This window comes from Arabidopsis lyrata (genome assembly GCF_000004255.2).
Source record: "Arabidopsis lyrata subsp. lyrata unplaced genomic scaffold ARALYscaffold_7, whole genome shotgun sequence".
NCBI lineage: Eukaryota > Viridiplantae > Streptophyta > Magnoliopsida > Brassicales > Brassicaceae > Arabidopsis > Arabidopsis lyrata.
In genome coordinates this window covers 309,689-330,194 of record NW_003302549.1, presented here as the reverse complement: position 1 = coordinate 330,194, position 20,506 = coordinate 309,689, and the positions used below count along the sequence as shown (strand labels likewise).

Here is a 20,506-nt window from a genome sequence, read left to right as displayed (position 1 = left end):
GGATTTTTTATAAAATAGCAGGAAAGTAATGGAAAACTACTCTGCAACTAAACCTAATAATAGCGGTTGGTCATAGATACTAATAAATGTAATATACAAAATTAATAATAATTTAAGTATATTCTTTAAAAATTCATTTTGCCTCAGTTTGGATATGCTTGAAATTAAATATTTCTTAAAGAATATATAAACGCGACAATTGTGGAAACTGGAAACTACAACGAAAGGTGATGTGATATATAGAAACGAACAAATATGTGCTTTCTATAAAATATAATCATACAATAAAATTACCAGAGCAAGGTAGACATTATTGTGTAGAGAAATAAAAGAGCATGATTGCCTTATGGAGCAGAAACAAAAAAATAGATACGGTACACGAATAAGATAAGAAAAAACAGAGTTTTTGCTAATTACTTTTTTAAAAATATATATTAATCAATCTCAATTGGGCAAAATACATGGTTACAACTGAGAAATACGGATACAGAGTTTTTGCTAATTACTTAACTCGTTCCATTTTCTTTTTTTTTTCATTATTATTAACTCGTTCCATATATAATGTAGTCAAGGGCAAAATAAATTGTACGATTTGATTAAACACAAGCAATATCTCGAATCGTTGCATGCACAGATGCTTGGTTCAAGATTCAGGAAGAAAAGTAGAGCTCATTGGAAAGAGAAGCAAAACTCATCAAGAAAAGTTTCGTTTTAGACCAAACACATTGTTTTTTTTTCTAAAAAGAACATTAATTTTTGCTTACCAAAAACAATTTTTTATCACGTTTCTAGTACTATTTTCTTCTTAAATCTGATTTACAGTTTCTGTATGAAATATTGGTTTGCCTGAAATTTATTTTGGCGAAATTAAACAAGTGATGAAAATATGAAATCAAATTACTTAAGTTTTGAGATTTTTTTTGTTGATATTTACATGTTAATTATATTCTGAAAATAAATTTAGCAAAAATCCATATATAATAAAGAAGAGGTATCCCGGGACAAAAAACCTGTACCTCACCCAATGCAACACAAAACATGATTTCATTCTCCTATCTTCCTCACACATTTCCTCTTAATGCCTGTTAAATTGTTAATTTATAATAATTTATTAAAAATTAATTAGCTAATGATGAGTCATTTAATTTTAATATTTTTATTTCTCATTGTATCTCTTTTATCTCAGAATTTCAACATACAGAGAACTTCTATATATATATATGTAAACCTAGAAAAGAAAAAGAAAAAAACAAATGTGGATAGTGTTTGTTTTACCACAACTGGCATTATAAAAAACAGATGATCAGATCTATCAAATCTAAAAAAGATTATATTACTAGAATTGAATATTATTGTCTTAAAATATATTTGAATTAGAAAAAAATAAAATATATTTAAATTCAATTAAGGAGAAAAATTTCAAAGATATTGATTTTCAATTTAATAGTTAAGAATATTTTCTTGAAAACAGTATAAGAGAATTCGAGATGTAAAAGAAAAACGAAAAGAGTATTGTGAATAAACCTTTGAGTCAGTGAAGGGGAATCATTATATCGTTTACTTGTTTCTCTCTAATTTTTTTTTTTTTTTTTTTTTTTTTTTAAACATGCATGGATCCTTAACAAACCAAGACGTATTGATTACTTACCAAATTACCCAAAATACGTACACGTAAACCAGAAGTTGTAGTCACTATTATGTGTCTATAAATATGAACCCTAAAGTCCCAAAAAACTACATGTCAAAAACAACGAAATCTCACCAAATCCTAATAAATTATAGGAAAATGAAACCTTCGATTTACTTTGTAACCGTTTTCATACTTCTACTTCTACCAACGGCGATCCCTCACGACTACTCCGACGCTCTTAGAAAGTCAATACTCTTTTTCGAAGGTCAACGCTCTGGTCGTCTTCCAAAACAACAAAGGATGACGTGGCGTAGTAATTCTGCACTCAACGACGGCCGAAATCTCAAAACTGACCTCGTTGGTGGTTACTACGACGCCGGAGACAACGTTAAGTTTCATTTTCCTATGGCTTTTACGGCAACGATGCTTGCTTGGAGTTCTATTGACTTCGGACGCTATATGTCTCAGAATGATTTCAGACATAATCTCGTAGCCCTCAAGTGGGCCACTGATTATCTCCTTAAGACCGTTTCACAACTCCCTGATCGCATTTTCGTCCAAGTACGTATAAACCCTTAACCCGTCGTCATTTTATTTACTGTAATCATGCATTTGGTTTTCACCCCATCTATGGACATAATACTTATATAGTATTATATATTTTGTATTTTAATTCACCAATACATACCGTTATCAAGAATTTGATTTTCACCAATTTTGTCATAATAAGATACCTTGGTATCTTGATAAAGACAGGATCAAATTGGATATCTTTCCCTGAAAAGATAATCAATATGTGTTGATTAGTTTCTTCATATGTAATTATCCTTTTTACCAGACCACGATTTTGAAAGGAAAAGATTATATGAATATTTTTTAATGTGTACACACTATCAACACAAGATTAATATGGTATAGGTAGGTGAAGCACAAGCAGACCATGATTGTTGGGAAAGACCGGAAGATATGGACACGCCACGAACTGCTTTCGCCTTAGATGCACCATATCCAGCCTCCGATTTAGCGGGAGAAATTGCAGCAGCTTTGGCAGCCGCTTCAATTGCATTCAAACAAGCAAATCCTAAGTATTCCACAATATTACTCAATAAAGCCGTACAAACGTTTCAGTATGCAGATTCACATCGAGGTTCTTATACCGAAAATCCGGGAGTCAAACAAGCCGTTTGCCCGTTTTACTGTAGTGTTAATGGATATAAGGTATATCTTTCTTTCTTTTTTTCGATTATTGTACAATCAAATATAATTGGGTTTATATTCATATAAATCATCATGTTATTTCACATAGGACGAGTTGCTATGGGGAGCTGCGTGGCTGAGACGAGCAACCGGCGAAGATTATTATCTGACATACTTAGTGACCAATGGTCAAGTTTTCGGTGCAAATTTCAATTACTTCGAGTTTGGCTGGGACAACAAGGTTGGGGGTGTTAATGTTCTCATTGCCAAGGTTTGGTCCAATTTCCAATTCTCTATACGATATCTTCCAGTGAAATTATAAATTACGATATAAATACTCATGGTCGTAAATCGTAATGCATAATACATTGACCATATATGTACACTTTAACATATGTATTATGCTTACAAAGTGTATATCTTTCAATAAAAAGAAATTTTCACGATTATTGAAAAAAATAAATCTGTTAATTCTCGTAGTTTTCTTCTAATTTTTGAAAAAAAATAGATCTGGTTAAAATCAAACTGATGTATATTTCTAAGTGTGAAAGTTAAATCAATTTGGTTAAACAGGAAGTATTTGAGAAGAATGTGACTGCGTTAGCAGCATATAAAGATACCGCAGAGAAAATGATGTGTGCATTTTTGCCGGAAACCAATGGTCCACATATGACTTACACTCCCGGCGGTCTCCTTTACAAACACGGAAGCAGTCAGCTACAGAACACGGCCGCACTATCTTTCCTTCTCCTTACCTATGCAGATTACCTCACTACATCCTCTCAACCACTCAATTGCGGTAACCTCAAGTTTCAACCGGATTCTCTTCGCCGCATAGTCAAACGACAGGTATATTAGAATTATAGGATCATTTTTTTCATTAATTGTGTTTCTTACCGATCAAAGTCAATATATCATAATATCAATCTAATCAAAATTTATTTGTGTGTGTTTTTCTTTTTTTGTAGGTAGACTACGTTTTGGGAGATAATCCAATGAAGTTGTCATACATGATTGGGTATGGTGAGCAGTACCCGCGACTGATCCACCACCGTGGCTCGTCTATTCCGTCTTTTACCGTTCATCCGACTGCATTTGGGTGCTCAGCAGGATGGAATATTTTCGCATCACCCAATCCAAACCCCAACATTCTTATTGGTGCGGTGATTGGCGGGCCTGACGCAGATGATAAATTTATTGGAGGTCGGACAAATGCTAGTGAGACTGAGCCCACAACGTACATCAATGCACCTTTTGTTGGTGTATTTGCGTACTTTAAAAGCAACCCCAAGTTCTCTTGAGTATAATCTCTTCCCAAATTTGTAAAACTAAAGAAAATGGAAAAATGATAATGTACATATATTGATTGGGGTACAAGTACGCATCAAGAGAGAGACATATATATACAATTTTCCTTTGTTTTACCGTTGTGGTTTATCTTTTTCTGTTAAAGTATTTATATAATTATTAAAATTAAAAGACATTCTTTTAAATTAGTAATATATTCATACATAAATTTATTTATTGCAGATGATATGGCTTTATTTGTGGTAATTTAGATGATGTTTTATAGACTCGATAATATTTATCGCATTTACTCTAATATATAAAAGTTTTTTTAACCAATGTACATTATTTTTTTTTTCTTTATCAAATTTGGAAAATAAAAACTCGCCAAAATATTCATTAAACTATAAAACAAAATTAATAGAGGACATGCGGGAAAGTTTCCATAGAAAAATTTCGAATAAAAGTACAGTATATATGCATCGTCTTATTCAGTCATCTCTCATAAACCCTAAAAGAAAAAAACAATGAAGCCATCGATTTGCTCTTCCATAGTTCTTATTCTCCTCATCATCCTACCAACGACGATTTCTCACGACTACTCCGATGCTCTCACAAAGTCAATCCTCTTCTTTGAAGGTCAACGCTCTGGATATCTTCCCAGAGAACAGAGGATGACGTGGCGCCGCAACTCCGCACTCAACGACGGCAAGAACCTCAATGCCAACCTCGTTGGTGGCTACTACGACGCCGGAGATAACATTAAGTTCCATTTTCCGATGGCTTTTACGGCTACCATGCTTGCGTGGAGCGCTATCGACTTTGGAAGTTACATGTCTCCGGCTGATCTCAGGGACAATCTCGTCGCTCTCCGGTGGGGCACCAATTATCTCCTTAAGACCGTTTCGCAACTTCCTAATCGCATCTTCGTCCAAGTACGGTGACTATATAACCTCTAGTCTTTTATTTTACATGAATTTATTTACTTTAGATTTTTTTTGGTAAGAATTTATTTACTTTAGATGTTAGTTACTATCCCTTAATGGGCTGCTTTTAACTGATTCGAAAATAGATCTTTTTAGTGTGTGTTGGGCCACATGGCTAAACTGGGCCTTATTGGTTTTGTATCATTTTATTTCTCATGGTTTTTATTTTTTAATAGAAAATCCTTTCTCAAAAAAAAAAAAAACAAATTGCTTCGTTAAAAACATGCGACATTTTTATAATAAACACATGTTTATTTACTTTTAAAATATTTGAAAACAATACTCAAAGAGGAAAAGCGTGGGTTTTGCAAACCTTCGAATTTTCTTTATAAAATTCGTTGACAAGAAGTTATAATTTAAAATAGGGGAATTGTTAAAAATACCACTTTTGGTGTGCTCCTTTTCAAAAATGCTTCTTTTAGATATTTAAAAAAATGTCTCTATTTAAATCTGAAATTTTTATAAAGTTTTATTAGGTTTATAAGGTACTTATTGATTGTAATTACTACTTGAAGACTTGATCCAAGTATTTATAAGGTTTTATAAGGTGTTTTTAAATGTTTTACAAGTTATTTTAAAGGATTTTTAAGGTTTTTCACAGGTTTTACAAGATATTTTAAAGGTTTTTAAAGGTATATAAAATGCATTTATAAGGTATTTATAAAGTATTTATAAGATTTTAGATACATAGAAATATAGTTTGTGTATGTTTTAATAATATTACATATATATTTGGGTAAATCTTATACTTTTAAGAGCATTTTTTATAAGGTTTTAAAAAAGGAGTATTTTTGAAAAGTGGCATTGAAAAAATGGCATTTTTGCAAAAGCCTCCCTTTAAAATATTTATCAAAAATATTATTTGAAAAATAAAATCCGTAACGTTTTAATAGTAATATAAAAATGTAAATTTGAAAACTTTTTTTTAAATTTTTTTAATAAAAATATAAGTGTTAAAAATTTAATTATGTGTAAATCATAATAAACCTAGAAAACTTCTTAGGAGTTTGGATGTTGTATCTAAATTAGTTTACACAGAATTAAAAAATTTAACACTTATAAAAAAAAAATTTTTAAAAAACAAGTGTTAAAAATTTAATTTTGTGTAAACCATATTGAACCTAGAACATCTCTTAAGAATTTGGATGATGTATCCAATTAGTTTACACAAAATTAAAAAAATTTAATACTTATAAATAAAAAAACAAAAAAAAACAAATGTTAAAAATTTAATTTTGTGTAAATCATATTGAACCTAAAATACCTCTTAGGGGTTTGGATGTTGTATCCAATTAGTTTACACAAAATTAATAAATTTAACACTTACTAAAAACAAACAAAAAAACATTATAAAAACAAGCATTACAAATTTAATTATGTGTACACCATATTGAACTTAGAATATCTCTTAGGGGTTTGGATGTTGTATCCAATTAATTTATACAAAATTAAAAAATTTAACACTTATAAAAAAACAAAACATTTATAAAAAAATAAGTGTTAAAAATTTAATTTTATGTAAACCATATTGAACCTAAAACACCTCTTAGGGGTTTGGATGTTGTATCCAATTAGTTTACACAAAATTAAAAAATTTATCACTTATAAAAAAAAAATTTTAAAAAACAAGTGTTAAAAATTTAATTTTGTGTAAACCATATTGAACCTAGAACACCTCTTAGGGGTTTGGATGATGTATCCAATTAGTTTACACAAAATTAAAAAAATTCATATTTATAAAAAAAACATTTTTAAAAAGAAGTGTTAAAAATTTAATTTTATGTAAACCATATATAACATAGAATACCTCTTAGGGATTTGGATGTTGTAGCCAATTAGTTTACACAAAATTAATAATTTTAACACTTATAAAAAACAAAATATTTTTTAAAAAACAAGTGTTAAAAATTTAATTACTACGAGTAAACCATATTGAACCTAGAACACCTCTTTGGGTTTTGGACGTTGTATCAAATTAGTTTACACATAATTAAAAATTTAACACTTACAAAAAAAGAAAAAAGAACATTTAAAAAAAAAAAAACAAGTGATAAAAATTTAATTATATGTAAACCATATTGAACCTAGAACACCTCTTAGGGGTTTGGATGTTGTATCCAATTAGTTTACACAAATTTTAAAAATTTAACACTCATCAAAAAAAAAAAAAAACAAAACATTAAGAAAAACAATTGTTAAAATTTTAATTATGTGTAAACCAAATTGAACCTAGAACACCTCTTAGGGGTTTGGATGTTGTATCCAATTAGTTTACACAAAATTAAAAAATTTAACACTTATAAAAAAAACAAACAAAAAAAACAAAACATTAAAAAAAGCAAGTGTTAAAAATTTAATTATGTGTAAACCAAATTGAACCTAGAACACCTCTTAGGGGTTTGGATGTTGTATCCAATTAGTTTACACAAAATTAAAAAATTTAACACTTATAAAAAAAACAAACAAAAAAAACAAAACATTAAAAAAAAAGCAAGTGTTAAAAATTTAATTATGTGTAAACCAAATTGAACCTAGAACACCTCTTAGGGGTTTGGATGTTGTATCCAATTAGTTTACACAAAATTAAAAAATTTAACACTTATAAAAAAAACAAACAAAAAAAACAAAACATTAAAAAAAACAAGTGTTAAAAATTTAATTATGTATAAACCATATTGAACCTAGAATACCTCTTAGGGGTTTGGATGTTGTGTCCAACTAGTTTACACAAAAGTTAAAAATTTAACACTTAAAAACATAGTTTAAAACAAAAAGAGATTTGAAAAAACGTTTAAAATTATATATAAAACATGATTTAAAAAAACTTTTTAAATCTGAAAATAAAAACTGAAAACTTTTTTTGTATGAACAAAATCAATAAATAAAATACTAAAATCAAAATATTTCTTAAGAGAAAAAGAGAAGATAAGAAATTAAGAAAGCAATACCTCGTACGTGCAGCTTGTGATATGGACGAAAAACAAACCGGGAGAGCTAAACGTCTTGGCTGGTACTAGAAAAAACTCTGCCTCCTTGAGCCCATCCAGCTTCTTTCAGGTACTACAACATATTAAAAAAGATTGCACATATATCAATCAGCAAGTGACTACTACCATATCCAAATTCACAATCTTTAACTCATCCCATCAAAATATTGCCTATTGGTCTAAGAAGCATGATATAAGAAAAGCAAAAAAACAATAAACAAATAAACCAAGGATAAAGAACAGAGAAGAAACCTTAGGAATCTATATCACCAACGATGATGGTGGTAGCACCAAAAAGAGAATCTCAGTTCTGTAACTTGTACACTACTACTTGCAATCTCTGTCTTTGCTTCTCTATATTTGCATACCCATAACTACAAATTCCGAACCCTAATTATAAATCAACCACAGAACAAGTACCATCATAAAGAGAGAAGAAGCTGTTATACCTAGAAGAAGAATTCGAAGATGAAGAGGATACGAGATTGTTGGACTATATATGCCTCCTTCTTCGAAACGATGGAGGTTTCTCATCAGTCCATGGTTTCCAAAGAGGTTTTTGGCTTCTTCGGTTTATGTATCGGCTCTTTCTCTCTTATTTTGCAGAGATGATAGGCGTACTTCAAAGTCTGCATGGATCATCGGCGGACCTCTCTGTATGAGAATTGCATAAAGAAAAAGATGATTTTTTTTTTCTCTGATGATGTTGGAGATTGATTAACCTTCACTTGAGTATTTATAGGCAAAACGTTCTTCGAATAAAAAAAAAAAAGGAAACTTTCGATTGTTTCCTTTTTTTTTCTTCGACTGTTGTTTCCTTTTCTTATATGTGTTGAGAATTTTTTTTTTTTAAATGGACCTCTGAGAACGTTTGAGAGATCTAGACCGTTTATTGAGATCGGACGGTGATTATCTAATCTAAACGGTAAGATTGTAAGATCATGTGGGACCGGGACGATCTATTTATTATTATTATACCTCTCTGTTACAAACAAACACATGTTTATCACGGAGAAGGAAAGAAGAGATGGAGATGATGATTCTCAAGAAACTGTTTATAATGGACATGATGATGTTGCCTCCTTTAAATGGAACAGGAGCAGCAGTGATTGATGATCTAACAGACATTGACATCAAGCTACCAATGCTAGTCTTTGTATGGAGATAGAAGCCGCTTGGTTATGAGATTGCTGGAGCCACCAATTGCTTTGGTTAGGACCAGAGCAATCACGTCATTTATTCTCAACCACAACACTGTCTTCTTTGATGTTAGTAGTCTTGCATCTTATTTTGAGTGTTTGTGTTTGGTTTGATCTATGTAACTCTGTTTATGTAATCACACAAGTATGCTTTCTGGTTAGTCCGAGACAGAGTAAGAAGACATCATACACATGACATTGGAGAATTATAAGGCAAAATCTTCCATATAGAGATAAATCATCTCTAAAGACTTTTGAGAACCAAAATAAGGAGTAGTATCTGCACAAAATTACTCATAGAATCAATAATAAACAAAAAAAAAAAAACTTTAACCTGAACTATGTGTGAATAATTGATAAGAATTGTAGCTATGAACTATTCTCTCTATCACTTCTCAATCCAAGATACAAACTCAAGAACCCTAACAATGGAGATTTGTTCAAGTGATCTCCTAACTCTCCTCTAACAAACCATACGTTTGTTACACGCACATCAATACATGCATAACTTCTTCAATACTCTCCTATCTATTTATATACAACTCATTGGGACTCTCAAGCGGTTACACAATCTATTTCTTCTTGCTCTGTTTTTAACTCTGTTTCACGTGCCTTCTCTGCTTCTCTTTGCTTATTCACGTGCCTCAACGACTCCTTTTGAGCTACCACACATGCCTCTTATCAATAAGCTAACTATATTTTTATTTTTTCTTCCCACAAGAACATATTCAACCGCCGGTAGAATACTTGAAAAGAAGTTTGCTCTTCTAAATTGCGTCTACAGTCTGGTTTGAACTGTCTGAAGCAACACTACTCTGTTTCGGCAAGGTTTACACAATCTTTAACAGAATTGTTTCCAGTTGAAAACCACCAAGGAAACTCTGCTTATCTTCGGTTTAGTCCTCATGGCTGGTTAAAACAAACAAAACCCAACTTAAGATAAGATTGTGATTCTGAATATGCAAGAAAAAAGCGATTTGATCCCACAAAAATAAACTTTCAGAAAGTGACTGGTAAGTTACAGATTTTACATTTTTTACAATAGCTGATGATAACCAACAAGGGTGTCTTATGCATAGCTTGTTCAATGCATAAACTAGGTAAAGATTCGAGATCCTTTTAGAGTAACTCAATAACACTCATACGTGCAAATTCTCTGAAACCCTTTTGCCTTCGTAAGATAAATCCCCTAAGAAACTACATAAGAAAAGGTGAAACAATCACTGGCTCAGTGTGCTCATGGTGTTCCAAAATTTATCAGGACCAGTAAATATGCCCTACCACTAGCCCAATTCCCCACTATTACAATCTCCACCAATTGGCCAACAATGGAGTATTTAACCATGAAGCAAATCATAAAGCTTCTATCTTTTTGTTTACTCAATGTTATGAGTGCCAAAACAAAAGCCATACCCATACCCAGAAATGGTAAAAACTTCACATATGCTTAAAAAAGTAAAAAAGCCAACCCCACAAACACAAAGAATGAAGATTCCTAACTTATAGTTCAACTATTGATGAACAAACACAGACAATAAGCAAAATGACACTGCAATTGAACAGACTTTTGTATAGAGAGTTTACCGATGAATATGTCGAACTCGAAAACGGTGTCAATGAGAGTGTTTATACAGATCATAAGGTGCCCACAATGACGACGAAAGTTGACATTTTCAAGTCTTAACCATGGCTTACCACTACCTGACCAATGAAGCAAACTCACAGGACCAATGAAGCAAAATCACGACAACTACCTCTAAATTTTGAGATTCGTCAGTTTAGGGAAAGTTGAACGAATTAGAGATTCTAGGTTTCGAATCTCGGAGGAGACGAGGAAGTGGAAGAAGACGCTTTGAGGACAATTCGTGTTGCCATTGAGCCACGGAGGTAAATGATGTCGAGAGAGATGGCTACGTGGAATCTTCGCCGGACGATCTGCATTGTTCGACGTTACGGAACATTTGGGTTCTTCGTGGATACTTAACCTTGATTCTTAACAATTTTTAATATTAAAATTTTGCATTTTCTAAGTTAAGAATACAAAGAGAAGATCTTAACAAATTTGCCTTCCAATGGTTAAGAATCAATGGGTTCTTAAGATAAAACAAATTCAAATTTTGCAAAACAATATCTTCTAATACAAGCATTCATACAACCAAACTCATACAAGCTTTTTTTGCAAATGAAAGAGGAAGAACTTAAACATTCATCACTTCAACCAAATCTGAGCCATTCATTCAACATCTTTTCCAAACCAACCCGACGTTGTTACCGTCTAACTTCCGCTCACAGATTCTCTCGGTTTTGTCCCCTCGAAGAAAGCAATGCACAAACAACACTGGTATGGGAAAGAAAAGAATGAAGCATCTGACCATGAATTATGCCTAAGATTTGAGATCAAAACAGTATAAAGTATCTTCAAGAACAGCTGAGAACATCTATCTATCTTTTTCATCTTTCTGGTATAGTATAACAACATTTTTTCAACTCCTATAAAACAATGTTTCTTCCAAGAGTTTGATCTACTTGATACAATGGCAACATCGAAGACTGAACCTGCAAGAACCATTATAACACTTTCAAAAACCATCTTAAAGGTACTCAGTTCTACAAATCCATACAAGAGACAGGATACTCAAACACTTTGTGAACAATGCAAAAACAGAAAATTATCACACTTTGACCTTTAGACAACACTACAACCAATCAGTAACAATAAAATTATCACACTTTGACATTCTTACTAACCCAAAATCATACGCCATTAATTTCAAATTCCAACTAACAGAGTCAAATCTCAAATCCCATAGAAGAACAACAAAAGAGAAGGAGAGAGAGAGAGAGAGAAAGTGTGTGTGTGTACCAGCTCCTTTAGAGTCAGCTGCCTGAATCAAGGTGAGAGGTACCATTGGAACCGATCAATTTATTCTCCAGCAAAGATATCGCAGTCTCAGTATCTCTCGTTTCAAAAAAACAATGGCTAAATCCGCTTTGAACCACCGCCGCGACTGAACATAACAAGCACACGACCACCGCAATCCACAACAACACGCTCCTCATCTCCTCCGCGGCGATGAAATTTCCAATTACGTCTAAAAAGGTTAATTCAAAATCTATCTAAAATCAAAAAATCAAGCTTCGTGGAGAAAACAACGGCGTTACGGCGGCGGAAATTCCGCCTAATTTTTCCTCTCAATTCGACGGATCAAGATGCGTTGGAGAGATTTCGTCGTCGGAGGATTCGAGAAATAGAGAAAAAGAGATGAAATCGAAGACGTGTCGGAAGCATTTTTTTTCCCTTTTGTTCATTTTTTCGCCCACTCATTAGTCGACACGTATGCACATCTTAACATCTCAAAAACATCTTATTTAAGATATCTATCTTAGCAATTCTTCGTGGTTTTGATTAGTTTTGATTATTTTTATTGCTAAGATTTTTTTAAGATACTCAAATTTACAACCATTGGAGATGTTCTTAGGTTCCTAATGTATTTCTTTATACAGTATCTTGTTTATTTTTGTGTGTTTTAGTGATAAATTAACTAACAATAATATTCATAAAACTTAAACTGATGCATATATTGAGAATTTGATTTATAATGTCAATACTGGTATTTTAGGTAGGTGAACCAACACCGGATTATCAGTGTTGGGAGAGACCAGAGGATATGGACACACCACGGACAGCTTACGCCGTGGAAGCACCGAATCCAGCCTCTGATTTAGCTGGAGAAATCGCAGCTGCGTTGGCAGCCGCTTCAATTGCATTCAAACGATTTGATCCTAGATATTCTAAATTGTTGCTCGATAATGCTTTAACAACTTTTGAGTACGCAGATTCACATAGAGGTTCCTATACCAATAATCCTGAGACTAAACTTGCTGTTTGCCCATTTTATTGTAGTGTAAACGGATATGAGGTAACCTCTATAATTTTTTGAATATATTATGTGAAACTAGATCGGTCTAGATTGATTTTCATTTCATATAGGATGAGTTATTATGGGGAGCTGCATGGTTGAGAAGAGCGACCGGTAAAGATTCTTACATTAAATACTTAGTGGACAATCGTCAATCTTTTGGGTCAGATTCCAATTACTTCGAGTTTGGATGGGATAACAAAGTTGGGGGCGTCAATGTTCTCGTTGCAAAGGTTGGATCCAATTCTCTATGATTTTAAAATGACGACATCATATTCATAAGACACAATAAAACTCATGACCGTAATTCATTTTATACTGAACATACAAGCTAAGTGGCGTATATCCATGCCTATACTATTATGCTTATATATAAAAATGTCTAAACCGTTTGAGCTACTTGTTGTTGATATAGGAAGTATTTGAAAAGAATGTAGCTGGGATTGCACCGTATAAGGACACAGCGGAAAAATTGATGTGTTCGTTTTTTCTGGAAACTCCGGGTGCACATATGAGTTACTCTCCCGGTGGCCTTCTTTACAAACCCGGAAGCAGTCAGCTCCAAAACACCGTCGCATTGTCTTTTCTCCTTCTCACTTACGCCAATTACCTTTCTAAATCCTCTCAACAACTCCACTGTGGTAGTCTCAAGATCCAGCCGGATTCTCTCCGTCGCTTGGCCAAACGACAGGTAAGTTAGTCAATATTAATTCAATACACGAAACGCATAGCAAATATATTTTGTTTTTTGATAAAAAAAAAAAGTTAGCCAATACTTAATACATATATATTACATAGCAAATTTAGTTTGTTTTGAGGAAGTTCATGAGTTTTCATTTCACAATGTACTGGTCTATTTATTTAACTGGATCGGTTTTATGGTAACAATGATTTAATATAGGTGGATTACATTTTGGGAGATAATCCGATGAAAATGTCATACATGATTGGGTATGGTAACCGATATCCACGACAAATCCACCACCGCGGTGCATCGACACCGTCTATCACGACTCATCCCACTGCCATCAAATGCTCGGAAGGATGGAATATTTTCGCATCCCCAAATCCAGACCCCAACGTTTTAGTTGGTGCTGTGATCGGGGGACCAAACATAGATGACAAATTCATTGGAGGTCGGACAAATGCAAGTGAGACGGAACCAACGACTTACATCAATGCACCTTTTGTTGGTCTCTTGGCTTATTTTAAGGCCAACCCAATTTGAGACAACTCTGCCTTTATAAGAGTTGACAAAATTAAACTTGTATTTAACTAGGAACAGAATCAAAAGTGAGAATTTTTTCTTATCACTGATTCATATAATGAAAGACAAAAGAAAAAAATATTAAGGGATATTTCGTGTTGTTAATCCGTCTAACATTTTAATATGGCAATGGTAATGTTGTAGACTTTTTCTGTATTAAGACTTTTTCTGTATTAAACATTCTCTAAGGCCAAATAAAAATGCAAAAAGACAAATATATAGGGGGTGCTTTATGTCTACATTTTTTGGATCATATGTACCAATAAAAAAGTATGAGCCTTTTATGTAAATTTCAAAGATGTCTGGGCTATTGATAACAAAAATAGAAAGAGAGAAAAAACAAGCACCCCTCAAAACGACATCGTACGAGTTTTATCCAACAATTCAACGTCGTTTCCTCTTCAGTTGGGGGGTCTCGGAGATTTCAAAATTAGTTTTCTTCTTCTTTTGTTCTTCCGAAAATTAGGGTTATTTTTGGGGATTCTCGTGTCGATAAAGGTTAGTCATTTCTTTAATTGCTTCTTTGAATTGAATCATCCAGTAATCCATTCGACTTATTCATGGAATTAAGTGTACTCAGAAGAATTTTCGTTTTCCTTCTTGCGTATTTGACGTTTATTCACTTTGTTCGATTCTATGTATTAGAACTTGTGATTTTCGATTCTTGTGCGTTCGAATTTTAGAAATTAGGTATTTCACTGGGAAATTCGATGTTTTGTTATAATTAGTGATTGAAAATAGCGTCTTCTGCTCTCGTTTAGTTTCAATTTGGGGTTTTTAACCATCATCATATCGTTAGATGTCTTGAAGAATCTATCTTCTCTAACATGAAAGATCTGGATGTGCTTTGTAGCAATGACTGAACGAGAAGACGTAGCAGAGGTTTCTCTTTTAGTGAGAAGCGAGGAAGATCTTTCTCCTGAATGTTTAGCTTGGGCTGATTCCTGTATCATCAGTTTTCCAGATGATTCAGACAACAATAACTGGGGAACTTTCAGAGATGCTTTAACAGAAATCATCGATATCCATCCCGAGATGTTTGTTCCTTCATCTACAGGAACAAGAGGTGTCCTGTCTCCAGACGAGGATATGATTGAATCCGAGCCTATTCATCTACGGAGATTTGAACCAGAAGCTGATTCAGCGAACTGTAAAACTAATTCATCGAATGAAGAAGTCAGCGAGATTGTCTCTATGCTAACGTTTGAATCAGACCCGTCAAAGAGTTCTTTAGAAGATTGTTATTTTTCAGAGTCCATAGCAGAGAATGGAACCCGTGAACTAGCAGCGGATCATCCTACTACAGATCTTGGAGGTGTTGAAAGTATAGAAGAAGATGGGTCAGTGAGCAATGGAGAGGCTGAAGAAGAAGAAGAACCAGCGGCAGTATCGTCTCAAGTATTCAAGGATGATTTCATGAGCACATACGTTGAAGACAATGTTGACGATTGTAACGTTACAGAGGATCCCGTCAAAGTAACTCCACAAGAGATTTTCATGGTGTGGGATCTGGAGATTGTGGGGGATGATGACGAGGAAGATGGGTTGGTGCTGCAGCTGAAGAAGGCCCTCAATGAGTCTTCCACGGTCCAGCCACTGAATGATGATCAAGTTGTAGCAGAGGAGAGCAATATCGATGATCTGATAGCTGGGATATCGGATCTGTCTCTTGCAGAAACTTTTAAGTGAACTATGAAGTTTAAGTATGTGTTTATTTTGACATCAGAAACTCTCTTTTTACTTTACTACTCCTTAACCGACACAAACCGGTTTTGAGATTTCAAAATCTGCTACTAGACCAGACCAAAAGGTTTAAAGGGTCAATTTGGTGGCTACACGACCCACTTGGCCACCTGTTGTGCAATGGTGACGATGAGATTGCAGTGTCTCTCGACCGTTGATGTAGACTTCACAATCTCTTAAAATCTCCATGCTTAACCTCAGCCTTAAGAAACCGCAGGGAATCACGTCCTCACTAAGTCATTCTCTCTGGATGTAACTTTCCGACGCATCTTTGGCTCTAAATTCTAAAAGGGATTTTAGTGGGTTCTCTTGTCTTCACTTGTCATTCAAGAAATGCGTTTTTCAAATTCGAGAAGAAAACATACATGTCTATTTTTTGATTAACATATATGTCTATGGTTGAAAAAAAAAAATGTTTACGGTTTGAGACCCAGCCTAGATGACGTGGTAAACTCTCTACCGTCAAATTTTGACTTACGCTAAACTGATCAATAATCTCGTCAGCTCTTAAAATATTAGAAATGATACGAACCTCATAATTTTTATTTCTCTTATCAAAACACCATCTTTGTATCTTTATAAGGCTGTTGCCACTATTTTTAATTGAAAATGGTGCGTTTGTCTTAGGTTTTCTGTCCTCGAGTTCAACATTATTACAAGATGTATAGTAACTTAGATATACAAGAGACATACAATTCAAGAGAAAAGGTTATAAACGAATTAATATTATGGTCCACGGTGCTACATATAAATTCTTGAGGGTTTGATACATCTCTTGTACATGATACTAATATCGTAGCATAAAGTTAAATAGTTTTTTCTTTCTTAAAGAAACAGTGTCTTGAACGAATCTTTACTATTGATGTGCTTATTCGGTTTTTTCCCGTGTAGAGGCAAACAAAAATCAAGCGAATATGTAACGACGGGCATACAAAAGAGTATCGATTAAAAAGAAAATGAAATTTTTTTTGGAGTGTATGTATTTTTCTTTTAACAAAAAAAAATGAGTGTATGTATTTTTCTTGAATTGAGAGTAATACAAGATTACGGTCCAGGTGGCGGAATACTATTGGCAAGGTCACAAGAACCTCAAATAACTGATCTGAAGAGAAATATAAATCCAAAAGAGGGAGGAGTGAGAGATAAGGGTGGTGTCATTAGCTTTTACTGTGAGTCTCTCAAAGAAACCAAAGGCAGAGAAAAGAGATAACACAAAAAAAAAAAAATGGCATCAACCTCACTCCTCAAGGCTTCTCCGGTGTTAGACAAATCCGAATGGGTCAAGGGACAAAGCGTTCTCTTCCGTCAGCCTTCTTCCGCCTCCGTCGTCCTCCGCAACCGTGCCACCTCCCTCACCGTCCGTGCCGCTTCCTCCTACGCCGATGAGCTTGTTAAGACAGCGGTTCGTTCACACATATCCTCTTCTTTACCACGTGTTTTATCTGCATGATTCGTAAAGTGCACTTTTCACCTTTTTGAATTGGAATGTCTAGATTCTGTTGTTCTGTTTTCCCCTGTTTCTACTTTTTTTTCATAACCAATTTAAACCGACTTTACCCTTTAGATGTTTAGTTTCAATTTTGATTTAGATTTAGGTTATACTATGATTCAAAATGTATCAAGGTTTTGATTTTAGTTACAGTTATTCGTGTATAGAAGATAAAATCGTGACAGTCGTGTTAACAAAGGAAAAATGAGATTTCAGTTTATTCTTTTAATTTTGGCTGGAGTAGAAAACTATTGCGTCTCCCGGACGCGGAATCTTGGCGATGGACGAGTCGAACGCGACTTGCGGGAAACGTTTGGATTCGATAGGGCTAGAGAACACTGAGGCAAACCGTCAAGCTTTCCGGACTTTGTTGGTGTCTGCACCTGGACTCGGGCAGTACATCTCGGGCGCAATCCTATTTGAGGAGACTTTGTACCAGTCTACCACCGAAGGCAAGAAAATGGTCGACGTCCTCGTTGAGCAGAACATTGTCCCTGGTATCAAAGTTGACAAGGTAACTGAACGCACACTGTAGAGTATATAGACCAACATGCATGGTGCTGCTTAATTTGAGGTATCTTAATGACTTCTGTGTATGGAATATCAGGGTTTGGTGCCACTTGTTGGATCCAACAATGAGTCATGGTGCCAAGGACTAGACGGTCTAGCCTCTCGAACTGCTGCTTACTACCAACAGGGTGCGCGTTTTGCCAAATGGTATACAGTAGTACCCTCGGTTCTGATTTCATTTCCTACTACACGAAAATATGTCTCGGTTCGATTTTTTAGTGATTGATTGTCTCTGATGGCTGATTAGGCGTACTGTCGTGAGCATTCCTAACGGTCCTTCTGCTCTCGCCGTCAAAGAAGCTGCTTGGGGTCTTGCTCGATACGCTGCCATTTCACAGGTAACAAACATAGCGTGTATCCCAAGAAACATGTCAAATCGGAATATCAAGCTATTCACACACGAATTGCGTTTTTCCAGGACAGCGGGTTGGTTCCGATTGTGGAGCCAGAGATCTTGTTGGATGGAGAACACGACATTGACAGAACATACGATGTAGCAGAGAAAGTTTGGGCTGAGGTTTTCTTTTACCTTGCTCAGAACAATGTCATGTTTGAAGGTATATATTCGTTATAGAGTGCTTCTCTTAATACTTGTAACGTCTGGAAATTACTATGGAAAATTTTACCATCTTTTTACACAGGTATCCTCCTGAAACCGAGTATGGTGACTCCCGGAGCTGAGTCTAAAGACAGAGTTACTCCTGAAAAAGTTGCCGCCTACACCCTCAAGCTCCTCCGCAACAGAGTCCCTCCCGCAGTCCCCGGAATCATGGCAAGTTCTCTCCTTCTCTTCACGATGATTCTTCAGTTAAAACATGTTCGATTCAATACACAAGAGGCAAAACCTAATATTGGTGGCTTGAGGTAAAAGTAATATTGTTTCTTGTTTTTGTTTTTGTTTTGTTGCAGTTCTTATCCGGAGGACAGTCAGAGGTGGAGGCAACACTCAACCTGAATGCAATGAACCAGGCACCAAACCCATGGCACGTGTCCTTCTCCTACGCACGTGCATTGCAGAACACTTGTCTGAAAACATGGGGTGGCAGACCCGAGAACGTGAACGCAGCTCAGACCACTCTCTTGGCCCGTGCCAAGGCCAATTCGTTGGCTCAGCTCGGAAAATACACCGGGGAGGGTGAGTCCGAAGAGGCTAAGGAGGGCATGTTCGTCAAAGGCTACACCTATTGAAGAGATGATGCTGTGAAAAAAGAGAGAAAGCAGATGTTTTATTTACATTTGTTTTTGAGTTTGCTTGTTATTATCATGTCAAATCATTATTTTCTCTGCTTACTTTTGCATTAGCTACTCCTTTTAATAAGTTCTATCATATTGAAGTTATCTATCTATCTATCTTGATCTATTTGAACTTGGAAAGTGTTTTCTACAAATACTCCATAATCAACAAGATTACAAAACTTAGGGCATCTCCAACCCTACTCTATTTTAGAGTAAAAATGCAAAATTCTTCTCCAACCTTACTCTATAATTGACTCTAAAATAGAGATTTCTGCAGATTGACTCTATATATAGAGCAACTCTATTCTCTACTCTATTTTTGAGTTCAACTTTTTTATTTATACTTTAGTCCCTCAAATTTAAACTTTTTTATTTAATACATATAATCATTTTACAAACAACAATTACAACACATAGTTTTATAAACTTAAAAAGCAAACAAGTACTAAATTTAAAATAAACAACATAAGAAAACTAAAACATAAAACTAGTAATTTAATAGTCCGGTAAATTGCTTGTAGATCCGCGAAGATAGTTAAAATATCTTGTTATTTAAAATAAAATTTGTAATATTTTATTATTGTTATATGATGTAATGTTTTTTTTAATAAATAATTAGTGTTTAATTTAACTAATATCATATTTTATGGAAATTTTGCAAATCTATAATATATGGGGTCAGATTGTAAATTATATAATTAAAAGATATTAGTATATAAAATAGAAAAAGAATATTTTTAAGAAATATTCTTTTTCAGAGTAGAAAATAGAGATATACATTGGAGAGAAACCCTCATCTAAAATAGAGTTACAAGGAGATGGTCTTAGGTTGGGTGAACATAAATTCAAGTTCGAACATGACATAAAAAGAACATGTGAATTTCGTCGTATTATTATATTTAGAAGCAGCATCATCTACTACTGCAGTTAAATTCCAAATATGTTTTGAATTTAAATAACAACTAAAACTGGAGTAAACAAAGCAATTTTTAATT

At 34.0% G+C, this 20,506-nt stretch overlaps 6 protein-coding genes and 2 long non-coding RNA genes across 8 annotated transcripts; 6 read left to right on the top strand and 2 right to left on the bottom strand.

Annotated features, from left to right (window-relative positions):
• The first annotated feature begins 1,757 nt into the window (after positions 1–1,757).
• LOC9304949 (endoglucanase 23) lies at positions 1,758–4,299 on the top strand. Its single transcript, XM_002868831.2, has 5 exons — positions 1,758–2,191; positions 2,549–2,848; positions 2,937–3,098; positions 3,401–3,676; positions 3,796–4,299. The coding sequence occupies exons 1-5, from the start codon at positions 1,787–1,789 to the stop codon at positions 4,126–4,128; spliced, it is 1,476 nt and encodes a 491-aa protein (XP_002868877.1). The 5' UTR covers positions 1,758–1,786; the 3' UTR covers positions 4,129–4,299.
• A 251-nt stretch (positions 4,300–4,550) lies between these two features.
• On the top strand, positions 4,551–5,091 carry LOC110226904 (endoglucanase 22-like). Its single transcript, XM_021019832.1, has one exon. It carries the CDS (start codon positions 4,642–4,644, stop codon positions 5,056–5,058), a length of 417 nt encoding a protein of 138 aa, XP_020875491.1. The 5' UTR covers positions 4,551–4,641; the 3' UTR covers positions 5,059–5,091.
• Positions 5,092–9,021: 3,930 nt separating this feature from the next.
• Positions 9,022–9,395, top strand: LOC110226905. The gene has a single exon (XM_021019833.1). The coding sequence runs from the start codon at positions 9,115–9,117 to the stop codon at positions 9,253–9,255; it is 141 nt and encodes a 46-aa protein (XP_020875492.1). The 5' UTR covers positions 9,022–9,114; the 3' UTR covers positions 9,256–9,395.
• A 197-nt stretch (positions 9,396–9,592) lies between these two features.
• On the bottom strand, positions 9,593–11,153 carry LOC110226907. The gene is made up of 2 exons (XR_002330792.1): positions 10,871–11,153; positions 9,593–10,195 (listed from the first exon to the last, which is right to left on the bottom strand). It is a non-coding gene; the product is annotated as an uncharacterized LOC110226907 (long non-coding RNA).
• Positions 11,154–11,335: 182 nt separating this feature from the next.
• On the bottom strand, positions 11,336–12,635 carry LOC110226906. Its single transcript, XR_002330791.1, has 2 exons — positions 12,150–12,635; positions 11,336–11,842 (listed from the first exon to the last, which is right to left on the bottom strand). It is a non-coding gene; the product is annotated as an uncharacterized LOC110226906 (long non-coding RNA).
• Positions 12,636–12,954: 319 nt separating this feature from the next.
• LOC9304948 (endoglucanase 22) lies at positions 12,955–14,434 on the top strand. The gene is made up of 4 exons (XM_021016668.1): positions 12,955–13,206; positions 13,278–13,439; positions 13,622–13,897; positions 14,108–14,434. Exons 1-4 carry the CDS (start codon positions 12,955–12,957, stop codon positions 14,432–14,434), a joined length of 1,017 nt encoding a protein of 338 aa, XP_020872327.1.
• Positions 14,435–14,853: 419 nt separating this feature from the next.
• Positions 14,854–16,259, top strand: LOC9304947. Its single transcript, XM_021019570.1, has 2 exons — positions 14,854–14,971; positions 15,327–16,259. The coding sequence occupies exon 2, from the start codon at positions 15,329–15,331 to the stop codon at positions 16,160–16,162; it is 834 nt and encodes a 277-aa protein (XP_020875229.1). The 5' UTR covers positions 14,854–14,971; positions 15,327–15,328; the 3' UTR covers positions 16,163–16,259.
• A 957-nt stretch (positions 16,260–17,216) lies between these two features.
• Positions 17,217–19,623, top strand: LOC9302900 (fructose-bisphosphate aldolase 2, chloroplastic). The gene is made up of 7 exons (XM_021019569.1): positions 17,217–17,618; positions 17,950–18,219; positions 18,313–18,422; positions 18,523–18,613; positions 18,694–18,832; positions 18,917–19,047; positions 19,185–19,623. The coding sequence occupies exons 1-7, from the start codon at positions 17,442–17,444 to the stop codon at positions 19,461–19,463; spliced, it is 1,197 nt and encodes a 398-aa protein (XP_020875228.1). The 5' UTR covers positions 17,217–17,441; the 3' UTR covers positions 19,464–19,623.
• The last annotated feature ends 883 nt before the right edge of the window (positions 19,624–20,506 follow it).

Coding starts and splice junctions, on each gene's coding strand:
- LOC9304949 (XM_002868831.2), top strand. CDS start 1,787: ATGAAACCTTCGATTTACTTTGTAACCGTTTTCATACTTCTACTTCTA. Junction 3,099..3,400: donor TTAATGTTCTCATTGCCAAG/GTTTGGTCCAAT, acceptor TTGGTTAAACAG/GAAGTATTTGAGAAGAATGT. Junction 3,677..3,795: donor GCCGCATAGTCAAACGACAG/GTATATTAGAAT, acceptor CTTTTTTTGTAG/GTAGACTACGTTTTGGGAGA.
- LOC9304947 (XM_021019570.1), top strand. CDS start 15,329: ATGACTGAACGAGAAGACGTAGCAGAGGTTTCTCTTTTAGTGAGAAGC.
- LOC110226904 (XM_021019832.1), top strand. CDS start 4,642: ATGAAGCCATCGATTTGCTCTTCCATAGTTCTTATTCTCCTCATCATC.
- LOC110226905 (XM_021019833.1), top strand. CDS start 9,115: ATGGAGATGATGATTCTCAAGAAACTGTTTATAATGGACATGATGATG.
- LOC9304948 (XM_021016668.1), top strand. CDS start 12,955: ATGGACACACCACGGACAGCTTACGCCGTGGAAGCACCGAATCCAGCC. Junction 13,207..13,277: donor GTAGTGTAAACGGATATGAG/GTAACCTCTATA, acceptor CATTTCATATAG/GATGAGTTATTATGGGGAGC. Junction 13,440..13,621: donor TCAATGTTCTCGTTGCAAAG/GTTGGATCCAAT, acceptor TTGTTGATATAG/GAAGTATTTGAAAAGAATGT.
- LOC9302900 (XM_021019569.1), top strand. CDS start 17,442: ATGGCATCAACCTCACTCCTCAAGGCTTCTCCGGTGTTAGACAAATCC. Junction 18,833..18,916: donor GAACAATGTCATGTTTGAAG/GTATATATTCGT, acceptor CTTTTTACACAG/GTATCCTCCTGAAACCGAGT. Junction 19,048..19,184: donor CCGCAGTCCCCGGAATCATG/GCAAGTTCTCTC, acceptor GTTTTGTTGCAG/TTCTTATCCGGAGGACAGTC.